This window comes from Xiphophorus couchianus, chromosome 19, assembly GCF_001444195.1.
Source record: "Xiphophorus couchianus chromosome 19, X_couchianus-1.0, whole genome shotgun sequence".
In the NCBI taxonomy this organism is placed as follows: Eukaryota; Metazoa; Chordata; class Actinopteri; order Cyprinodontiformes; family Poeciliidae; genus Xiphophorus; species Xiphophorus couchianus.
In genome coordinates this window covers 4859777-4871823 of record NC_040246.1, presented here as the reverse complement: position 1 = coordinate 4871823, position 12047 = coordinate 4859777, and the positions used below count along the sequence as shown (strand labels likewise).

Here is a 12047-nt window from a genome sequence, read left to right as displayed (position 1 = left end):
GTGTTTTATTGTTATAATTATTATTAGCTAGTGGGGTTTTAAGAATACTGTACAGCACTTTGGTGCAGTTGATAGCTGTTTTCAAAGTGCTTTACAAAAGAAAATTGACATTGACACTTATGTTGTGTCTTGTCTGTTTCCTGCTTCCAATAATTTCCCTACTGTATTCTTACTGTAACATTTCCCATTTCCATCAGTTTGTATGTTGACGTCTCCAACCAGCTGCATTACATTCTGCTAATCAGACTCACCTGATCCAGGTGCCAGTAATCACTCTCTTCAGGTTCTCCTCTTCCAGAATGTTTCTGATGTTTCCACGTGCGTCCCTAGCTGAAGCTGTTCTGTTCTATTTCTTCAAATAAGTAATAATCAAAAAAAAAAAAAACAGAATCATCATCAAAGTGGCATCGTCATCCCCCTGTCATTATGTGGTGTCTGCAACAACTTCACAGTTTAGGACTAATTAAAGGGGTTTTTGTAAAAACAAACTGATGGGTTTCTTTTTTACAATCGGAATATTCAAGCGTAATATTTTGAATTTTAAAAGGATTTGTCTCAAAAAACAAACCATTTTGGGTCCACTAGTCCTCTTCAAAGTGAAGAAGGGTTAGCCTGTATCCATAAACAAATGAACAGACCTTCCTTCTTTCATCAATGCCTGAAGATGAGCTGCAGACACTTTCTTTCTGTCCTATTTCTGCAGTTTATCAGTCACAAGATAAATATATATTCCATGTCATTTGATAAAGATCTTATTCCATCCTGGCATCTGCCCTTTTCATATAAAATTGTGGATTTTAAGTATGTGTTTGTGCTTCTAAATAACTGCTCTGTGTTATATTGGACAATTGTAAACAGGATGAACATGGAAACTATTATTACTTGACATTGTGTGCAAAAAGACTGCTTCCCAAAAACACCCACTTTCTTATTCCACTCTTTTGTACATGTATTGAATTTAAACAACGTTTGTGTGAGTGAATGTTCAGCTTCCCTCTCCAAGTTAATAAAACAACAACAAACAAACAAAAACAAATACGTGAAACATGTCAAAAATGCTCAAAATGTTCAAATTGTGGACTTTCCCCACATCTTGTTTTTACATGTTTCATATTTCATAACACAGTAGGAGTGTAACAGGTAAACCTTCTATGGATGCAAACTCGACTAAAAACCCACCTGTTTAGGATTGTATTTGAAACGCAATCGATTGCAAATTTATTGATGGAACTTGACTTAATGTCGTGTTTTGATTGTTGAGTCTATTTTGCATTGTGTTTCTCTGTTTGATATGATGTAAAGCACTTTGAAAGGCCTTGCTGCTGAAATGTGCTGTACAAATAAAAATTGTATTGATTGATTCATAAGATGTAGGCAGACTGTGACTCAGTGGGAAAAGTAAGTCATCTTGCGATCTAAGGGTTGTTGGACTGATTCCAGTATGTGACAAGGTGATGTAGGATATGCCACTGAAGAACCTTTTTCTTTTTTAACAAAATGTTTTATGTATTACACTGTAATAGGAATTTACATAGTGACAAAGTACTGTTTGAATGTAATACAGCAGCAAATTAGGTCTAGAAATGTTTCTTAATGTTGTGTGCAATATAAGTATTAAGTTAGCAGAAATGATCATCATTCATCAACACGAAAATCTGATGTTAAGCATTCGTACGATCATGATTATGCGTGTTGCGTTTGAAACATACACACAATAAATGACTTCATTTGTAGAGTTTTGACTTTTAATTTACACCCTAATATCGAATGATGTACAGGTAGAATAAATCTGTTTTGTTCAGGAAAAAGAACTATAACTTAGCAAAAACTGACGTTATGCCGGTAAACTGTGTTTGTCCGAGCAGTAAAGTACAATTAGGTGGGCGCTTGTTTGTGAGGGCAGAAGTAATACTAAAACGGATCCATGTCGTGCTGTTACTAATTGATCTACTAACTCATCTTCTATGTCTTATGTTTTATGAGTTTTTTGTTGTTTTTTATGCAGAATGTCAATGTTTAAAAAGCTCCGCATAAATTGTTCTGACTGGTCTTAAGCTTGTCAACATTGATTTAACTCGTGTCTAAAAATTGACTTTACTCATAGTTAAGGAGAACTTTTGTTCCCAAGTTCAATTTAATCTACATTACGTTGTATTTTTGAGATATTAAACAATAAATAAATTCAACTGGTACAACTTGGGCTGTTAGGGATCATCCTCAGCAGCAAACATTGCTTATGTCTTGGGTCAGCTCATGTTTACCTACATGTTTTTTATCAGATTAAAACCATGAGGTCAAGCTGAATTCCTCATTTTAAAGCATCATCATTTGACAAAAACAGGCTGCAACTCACTGTAATCGCCACGTAAAGCTTAGCAATTACAGTGTTTGGTTTTCATTCTGGTGTAACTGAAGACTCTGGTTCAGAAATGTGTTGTTTGTGGTGAGGAGGTGATGAGACTCGTGTGTACATGTGGGCTGGATTATGGATGAGGTGGTTAATCTAGTGAAAGTCAGAACTTTCATGATACTGATGGTTAAGAACTTTTCAAACGTGATTTCGTTGTTGACTGTTTGTCACCAAACTCTCCGCTAGATGGCGGAATAACACTCACTATAAAACACTGAAAATCTGCTGCAGCTCAACATGGTGAAGAGACTTACTGATCCACAAGGTGGCGCGTTTCACCCCAAAAAAAAAAAAATAAAATCCCCGAGTTGCTCTAAAAAGTGTCCCTGCGGCAGAATCGGGCCCTCCAAATAATGACATAATCGTGACTGCGTGACGCATGAGCATTTGCTCAAAGGCTCTGTGGCAGGATGGTGAAAATGCTAACATCGAGGTTTTTGAAAAATATTTTTAGGCCACTCAAATCCACCGGAGAGGTTTAGTTCAATAATAATAAGTTGATATTTTTTCTTCAACCGCCCTTTGCGTTTGTATAAAGTGGAACAAATATTGTCTATTGAAAATAAAGACAACATTTCAATAGAGGTAATAGAGGTAATTTTACAATTTTGGCCATAAAACTCTAATTTTGATTAAATATCATATGCTAAAAACTACCCACCTATCATCTGTTCAATATTTGAACAGATATTTCAATATTTGAAATATCTACATTTCAAAGTGCTCAAAGTATGAATCTTGACCCTACAACAATTGAAAAGAATGTATTGATCTTAAATAATAATAATAAAAATAATAATAAAGGACCACCTCTTGTTCTTTTCAACTCCTGACGTTTAGTTTCTCTCTCCTCGGGGGGTTTATATCATGTACCAATCAGCTGAGCAACTACAGCGTGTGGCCTCAATAACAAAGGCTCCGTAGGCTCACATCCGCCACTTTCTTAGTGTTCTCATTATTTCCAGAAATTAGCGGGAACATTTGGACCAATTGCCGCTAATTGGCCGTAATGAGCGCGTGGTAGAGCAGGGGTGGGAGGGTGGAGAAAGGTACTGATTTAGATGATTAAGAATGTCTTGCAGAATACTTTAATTAAGGAATGCATATGCAAGCTTTAGCGTGGATGTATGAAGATGCCGTAATTTCATTTGCTCGCCATTATCGTGGCCCGCGGGTTAGGCAGTTAGTTGTTGCGATGCAAAACAATATGCGTAGCCATGAGCTATGTAACTACATGATGGCGTTGCTTCATTACAGATGCGCATGGGATTTGGTTGTTTACATTGGAGCAACATGACGGGAATAAGCATGCAGGTGGAAGGCATGCAGCGCAATGCACGTCAAACTGAAGGTGATCGGCGTGTCACTGCAGGCAGCACACGCTGATTCTGATTCTGCTTTCAGTTTTAGAGCTGCTTGTTGTTCGCTTCTTTTTGTGAGATTAAATTTTTAACAACAACAACAACAAAAAGATGCAAAGACTGGTCATTACTTGGGAGTTAACCGGTGTCTGCTGAGAGAGGCTGCCAGCAGAAGACGCTGTGCTTCTGTCTGAGGTGGATGGAGCTGCAGAATCAGGGGGAAGCTGGGAAATGTTATGATGCTGCTGCTGGGATTGAAGGCTTCACAAAATCAAAATATTCCAAATATTCCAAACTTTTTTTTTTTCTTCGTTTGTTTGCATTTTTACATGTCTTTCAAAAAATAAAATCCTTAATAATTATATTTTAGAGCTATAAACCGTCATACTGTATGTAGCTCAATAACAACAAATGTAGGATTCAGGAGCAGAACATGGCGGATAATAAAATGCTAAATTAATGGGGCAAAAATGATGAAAGTGCGCCAACAACTAGAATGTACAGTGAATTTACAGTTCTGCGTTTTAAAACTTTGCTTCCTGCATTCTTATAAAATTGATTAGAAAATAGTGCAAGTGTAACAGTAAAAATGCAAACATTTATGGCAAATACCAATCAAAATGTAAAAAAAAAAAAAAAAGCCAAATAAATATCTTAAAAATGTTCGATTGTATATCTGGATTTAAAATCAAACAAATATCAAATACAACAAAAAGTACATGGTAAAATAATTGCACTTTAAAAAAAAATCTATTCTAAAAGGTAAGATTGAAAGACAAGCACAGGTGAGATTATGTACGGCTCTTCAGTAAGGACTGCCTCGCGCTCAATGAGCTCACCTTATTAGCTAATTTATAGCTTCGTCACCACGCAGCTACAAACGGATGCAAACTTAAATTATGGTTCAAACAAATAAAACTTACTGACAGCGACTTGTACACGGTTGTACAAGCACAGCTTGTGTTTAGCTGCTTTCCAAAAGTCATTTTTGTAGTGTAAGAAGGCGTTCTCTGTTAGCAGGTTTGACATTAGCATTAGCATTGTTGCTAAATAAGCAGAAACTGGATACAAACATTAGCCTTTTGCTCCAACAAAAGTAATAGGACATTTCTTGACTTTTAATGTTTATTTACTACAGTCCAAAATGCAATTTCATAGTGTAGGAAGCAGAGCTTGTTGAAGTTTCTTTGACTTTACTTTACTTCTCACTCCATAGCTTTCTTAGCAAGTCTTAGCAGTAATTAACCTTTACTGAGTATGCTCTCTTATATAAAATATACAGAATATAAACATAGCTATTTTGTGCTGGACACTGCAAAACAAACAAAAAAAAAGAATCACAATAACAGCTGATAAAACCTCTTCAGTTTTCCAAACATCTCCAGTTAAATTCTAATCAAAATGTTCTGGCAGGACTTGTCACCAAAATAAAGATTATTAGCCATTAATGAAGTTTAAAGCAGTTAACTAGACTTTTCAGTGAGGTTATTTCTATTTGCTTTAGATATAGTTTTTCATCAACAGAGCGAAACGTGATAATCCGTTTTCAAATTATTTAGTTAAAAATCATTGTTTAGTCAATGAAACGCCTCCTTTAGAAACAGCCTTTCTCCAGCCTCTTGCTGACATCACAGAAGGCATAGTTCTTTTGAGTATACAAGTATTTGGTTTTCTTGCCATTTTTCTTCTTAATTTGCATATTTTAAGTCAAAATCCTGCTTCAAATGTAACTTAAATGCTACAACATGTCGGAAACTGACAAGTTATTCGTCCATCACATTGTTTACTAATATCAACTGATAATCCAATTCTTGTGAGGTCATGAACCCAAACACACTATAAGCAGAATAAGTAGTTGGGTTTTGTTTGTTTGTTTGTTTACCATGTGTGATTTTAAAACTTTGAATTTAGTGAAAACCATAGTTTACAATCTATTTCTCTTTCAATCTATTCTTTGAATTGTCTGTCTACATTTAGTAGTGGAAAATAGAAAAACACACAAGGGTACCTTTAAGCTAAAATGCTAACTTCCTTTTTCTTTTCTTTCTTTTTTTTTTTTTTTTTTACTTATTAATGTCCTCCAAACTTCCTTGCAGTAACACTATTGAGAATAACACATGAAATAATGAAGATGTCTTTTTCATGGGGTGCCATTTTTAAATCTCTTCCAAGATATAACTGAGGCAATATTCCACCGCGCAAGTTAAATCCTGTAAATGTAAAAAAACAAACAAACAAACAAACAAAAAAAACACACATCTTACAATAATAATAACAATAATAATAATAATAATAATAATAATAATAATAATAATAATAGTAATAATAATAATGATAACTATCAGATAATATCCGGAAGAAGCCCAGCTCCTTTTCGATGACGCTGTAAAAAAAAAATTTAAATAAAATAAATAAAATAAAATTCAAGGTGATTGGGTTAAACTGTAATCGCTCCTTCAGCATTAAGGCAAGATGTAACTGAGGGCTACCTGGACTTGTGCTGCAGGGAAAGTAGCTACTTGAACACCGTTAACTTCACAGAAGAGCCTCTCCTTCCGCCAGACTAGATTTGTCTCCCCTCTTTTTTTTACGAGGGTCTTCATCTGAATTTAGGTAACACGCTGCTTTCGTCCAATGACATGAACCGTGGGGAGGAAAAAGGGAAGAAAGAAAAAAAAAACTAGGGGGGTTAATCATTCACGCAGCCACTTAACGCGCGGATGTGTATTTATTTACTTATCAGTATCAGGCGTTTTTTTTTTTTTTTTTCTCCCCCCTCTCCTCCCCGCAAGTGCACTTTTGCATGTCTGAGTACGATAAGGCATAACACAAACAATCCCGCAATCACTGGAGGCCTCTCGTGGCCATTAAAAGTCAGTAGTTCAACCGAGGAGTGGTTCTCCAACTCTCAAGTCCATATAGGCCTCCTTCCTTCAAGAGGCCCTCGTAAACATCACTACAGTTAATAAAGTGCATTGTGGTCAGGAAGCAGACAGCGGCGAGTCGCTAACTCCGCCATGCAGAAGCCGCGCGCCCGGACACCGCCCCGCGGCAGCGGCGGCGGCGGCGGCGGCGGGGATGAGCGTTTATGATCGTGTGCGGCGGCGCTTATGTTATTGTTAGTGGGAGGGGAGCGCATGTCTTCTAAGTGAAATTACGCTCGGAGGCTAGAGCTGTCTTTTTTTTTTTTTTTTTTTTTTTGTATTGTTGCCGATGCCCCGCCTCTGATGGTAGCCTTAAACCTGGCACCCGGCTAAAACAAACCAAAGCCAGCACCGAGCTCCCCACTCGATCCAATTAAAGGCGCGACTTGAGGCGCTCTCCTACGTGTTCATCTACCAGGATCGACGTTGAGACAACAGGAACCAGAGGGGCTTTGGCCAAAAAAAAAAAAAAAAAAAAAAAAAAAAAAAGAAAGAGGAGAGAAGAGAAGGGGGAGAGAGAAGAGAAGGAGAGATTGCCTTGCCTTCTAATTTCTCCCTCTCCAAGCCACAGAACAATGTCGATGAGCCCTAAGCATACGACTCCTTTTTCTGTTTCCGATATCTTGAGTCCCCTTGAGGAGAGCTATAAGAAAGTAAGTATGGAGAATAACAACTTGGGGGCACCTCTCGCTTCTTACCGGCAGCCGCAGGTCTCTCAGGCGGCGATGCAGCAGCACCACATGGGCCACAACGGGACTGTGTCAGCGGCTTACCACATGACTGCGGCGGGTGTCTCCCAGCTGTCACACACTGCCATGGGGGGCTACTGCAACGGCAACCTGGGCAACATGGGCGAGCTGCCGGCGTACCAGGACGGGATGAGAGGCAGCGCCGCGGCCACCGGCTGGTACGGAGCCAACCCGGACCCGCGCTTCTCCACCAGTGAGTATCCAGATCTCGACCTCAGCGAGGCTCTGCGTGGGTTTCAAACGTCGTTTTTTTTCACTCCCCTGTTTTATTCGTGTGCGGCAAATCAGGTAGAGTCTAAACATCTGATCCCCAGCCAGACAGTTAGGATTGTTTATTTTCTTTTCCTTCCCAAGTTCATTACATTCATCTGTAATATTTTTCCCCCTCCCACTTGAGCGCAGCTTCTGGAGCACATGAAAAGATTTTTCCACTCGGGCTTTAAAAATACGCGCTGCAGTTTTGGCGGAACGAAACTAGAGCTGTGGCCGTGGCAAATGTCGACAGAGCAGATAAGACAAGGAAACCCTAGAAACAATTAATATAAATAGATGTTTATTTATCTTATTAAGGAAATGTGACTGAAGTGCAACATTAAAATGGAGCGTGGATGGCCGCACTATTGTTCAGCGTCCTGATGGCCAATAGGGGGTGAAAGCTGTTATTTCAATCTATTTCTATTTTTATCTAAAATGAACCTGAACGCTTTTATTAGCTAAAAAAAAACCCCAACAACAACAACAAAAAACTAATAGTTTACAGATTTGATCGCAGGAATTTGTGTGAAACATCTTGACTTACGAATTAAATCCAAATAATTAGAACGCAATTACAAGTTAACGTTAATATTTTTTCTTTCTTTCTTTTTTTATTTTTTATTTAACTCGTTCAAATTAATCTGTGTTTAATTCAAGTAAAAAAAAAACAACAAAAAAACAATAAAATCTTCTCTTTTCTCAGTCTCTCGCTTCATGGGCTCCTCGTCGGGCATGAACATGGGCAGCATGGGCAGCCTCAGCTCCCTGGCAGACGTGGGCAAAGGCATGGGCTCCCTGTCCAGCGCCCCGAGGAGAAAACGGCGGGTGCTTTTCTCCCAGGCGCAGGTCTACGAGCTGGAGCGCCGCTTCAAGCAGCAGAAGTACCTGTCGGCGCCGGAGAGGGAGCACCTGGCGAGCATGATCCACCTCACGCCGACCCAGGTGAAGATCTGGTTCCAAAACCACCGCTACAAGATGAAGAGGCAGGCCAAAGACAAAGTGTCCCAGCAGCAGATGCAGCAGGAGAGCGGCGGCTCCTGCCAGCAGCAGCAGCAGCAGCAGCAGCAGCAACAGCAGCAGCAATCCCCACGGAGGGTGGCCGTGCCGGTGTTGGTAAAAGACGGCAAGCCGTGTCAAGGCAGCGGCCACACGCCCACGTCCGCGGCGCAAACGCACCACCAACAGGGAGGCAACGTCATGATCATGTCCAACAACGCGTCCGGGCACGGGCAGCACCCGAGCCAGCAGGTGGGCAGCACGGGTCACTCCCCGGACCTGGCGCAGCACTCCTCCAGCCCGCCGTCCCTGCAGAGCCAGGTAGCCGGCCTCTCCCACCTGAACTCCCCCGGAGCGGAGTACGGCTCGGCCTTACAGTGCTCGGCCCTGCTGTACGGCAGGACGTGGTGACGAGACGCTGCGGCTGTGGTTCAAATTCCCTCCGCGGCGAAAAGAGAGGCAGGTCGCAGCACACATGCACGCATTTCAACAACAACAACAACAAAAAAAAGACGAAGAAGAAGAGAAAACTCGAGGTGCATCTTTTTATTCTGCAAGGAAACTCGCGTGGAAGAAACTTTTCCCATAAACTGTGGATGTGAACGTCCTGGGATTTATTTATGTAAATTATATAAAGAGACAAAAGAAGATCGTTGCGGTAGACTGATAGTTGGGGGACACCTGACCCTGAGCAGGGACACACACACACACACACACACACACACACACACCCACACACACACACACACACACGACTGGACTGCAGTGAAACCCAATGCGCCTCTGCTTTCTAATAGAATTTAATGTGAGCCGTAGGTCTAGCCTGTACATTTCTGTAAAAGGTTTGAATTGTAGCTCTTTGTTGTACAAACTTTTTTGACGCTCTTGCTGGTTTGTTGTGGTTTCCCCGGTATTTGTACGTTTTATTTCTTTGTAACTTATATAGATATTTGACACACTACAAAAACAGTCCTATTAATAAATTATGGAAACGAGACAGCTAAGCTATTCTTTTGTGAAATATGTTCGCACGACGCGTTGTTGCATTATGTGAGTAATTAGGTTGAAGAAGAAGAAAAAAAAAACTTAGTTTAGTAGTAGAATATTATCATCATTATTGGTTTTGTCGCAGTATTAGCAACGTCTCTTTTTTTTCTTTTCCTTTATTCCCCAAAACAAATCGGAACAAAAATATTGCAAATTGAGGATGTGGATCCTCAATCCGTACCTTTTCTTTTTTTTTTTTTCTTTTTTTTTTGATGAATCATTGGGTTGCGCGCGTGCACCCGAGAACAAACACCTTTGTAGCCTTTACGTGCTTTTTTTTTTTTGGTTTGTTTCTTTGCTCTTTTTTTCTCTGGATGTGTGTTCACTGAGTCACAGAGGCGAGGTCTCTCGGAGCTCCACATCAAACACGAGCGCTGCTCAAAGGGCAGCTTATCGATGAAATCCCTGACCAAACAGCGCGCGGAATTCTTCTCCAATGACGGGCGCGAGCCTCTATCAGCTGCTCCATCAATAATCAATCAGGGAGCTGAAAGGGACGGGCGATGGGTTTGAGATTCAGCAACAAACTCGTTCCTAAAGACGTATTATTATTATTATTATTATTATTATTATTGTGGATTTTAAGCACAGTTTCGATGTGGCCCATATTCCACGGTCTCGATAATGAACCGAAATCGTGACTGACTGTGTACTCAATTGAATTTAATACGTTCACGTTAAAAACAAGGCCTTTAACTAGGACTCTTCTGCAGGTGTGAGCAGTGAGGTCACAACGAGGTTAGAATTAGGACGATCACGTTCAGAGGCGTCACAAGACATAAGTGAGTCAAGCTGCTGGTTTGGGCCCCCGAGGTCAAGAAGGGGGGTGGGCCCAATAAGCACTTTAGATTTTAGCTAGAAAATTGATCCAAAAGTTTCAAATTTAAATACATACAATAATTTATTTAAAAAGATAAAAAAAACAACTCTTTGAATGTAAGATTATTTAGGATTAAATTAATCATAAAAAAACACCATATTTTAGCAATTACAGTTTCTGTCAGTAGGTGATATTTGCTGCTTTTGTCTGTTCTGAAGTGAGATTCTATGCAGAATGTAGCTGGAAACTCATCAATAAACCAAAAACAATTGGGACATATTTCTGACTTTTATTAAGTTGGCATAGACGTGCTGTGTTGTGGACACAAACTTGAAAGAAATGATGTTGCCACAAAATTTATTTGCTGCTATTTATTATTATTATTATTATTATTATTATTATTATTATTATTATTATGGACTGGAATTCTGCTGCTCGCCCCACTCAAACTCGGGCCGCCTCTGCTCATTTTGGGAAAAACAAAAGAGAACCGAACGAAAAAGTTTGTAAAACTTTATGGATCCAAAGGTTGCTAAATGTGTCCTCTGCAGAATGTTTATGTTGCTGTGGAATGACGAACCGTCACTGGAGGGATTTATGACTTATTACTTATGCACATGTATATGTATTTATATCTTTTTACATTCTCACTCTGAGCATTAGCAAACAATTAGTTCAGAATTAGTAATAGCTTCAATTTACTGAACCTGCTATTGTCAATATCTGCATGTAACTATTAACTGTCATTGATACTGTAGACTGTTATCCAGCTTAATGGACAACTCATTAATATGTATTTATTTATTTATTTATTACCTGTAGAACACATAATCCATTGAGTTTTAAAACATATTCAAAAGGGCTGGGGGGGGGGTTGTTGTTTTTTTAATGCAGAGTTTTTACGTTATAGCTCTCAAAAGTGATACTTCCTCCCTCCACAGTTATTACTGAAGAGTTGGCATTTCCACGGCATACCCCCCCACACACACACGACTGCGTGTTCTCAACGTCTCTCTGTCACTTTTTTATTCCTAAAGCGGTCTCAGTTTGAGGCCTCCCGCGCGAATAATAATAATAAAAAAAAGCCCTTCCAGAAGGCCTTTGAGTTCAAATCCTCCAGCCCGGCATCAGAAACTGTCTTCTATTAGGTATTTTTCAGAGCGCGTTTTGTTCGCGGAGAGAAGTGAGAACTTTGGGATTACATTAACATGTCTTTGGCGCCGTGTGTGGTCTTTGTGCTTCGGCTTGTCGCCGTCGAGAATGACTTGTTGGAAAGCGTGCGCGCTCTCACCGCGCTGCTTTGTGGAAAGCCCCACCGCGCGGCTCTCCCCGAGTCGTCCTGGCTTTATGGTGGGCTGCCTCCGTGAACCCCGAGCAATTAGTCTCTAATCTCAAGGTAATCATATTTGAGTTAGCGGCTAGCTGGTGAATTTTATTCGCCTCTTTAGCAAGCGGGTTCCCTCGGAGCCTGGATGTGGGGAGTTT

At 40.0% G+C, this 12047-nt stretch overlaps 1 protein-coding gene across 1 annotated transcript; it reads left to right on the top strand.

Moving 5' to 3' along the window:
* The first annotated feature begins 6982 nt into the window (after positions 1–6982).
* On the top strand, positions 6983–9692 carry nkx2.1 (NK2 homeobox 1). The gene is made up of 2 exons (XM_027999929.1): positions 6983–7637; positions 8403–9692. Exons 1-2 carry the CDS (start codon positions 7271–7273, stop codon positions 9104–9106), a joined length of 1071 nt encoding a protein of 356 aa, XP_027855730.1. The 5' UTR covers positions 6983–7270; the 3' UTR covers positions 9107–9692.
* The last annotated feature ends 2355 nt before the right edge of the window (positions 9693–12047 follow it).

What these genes read in the sequence shown, in the direction of transcription:
- nkx2.1 (XM_027999929.1), top strand. Translation starts at nt 7,271, where the DNA reads ATGTCGATGAGCCCTAAGCATACGACTCCTTTTTCTGTTTCCGATATC. An exon ending in GGACCCGCGCTTCTCCACCA is followed by an intron (nt 7,638 to 8,402) that starts GTGAGTATCCAG and finishes CTCTTTTCTCAG; the next exon opens with TCTCTCGCTTCATGGGCTCC.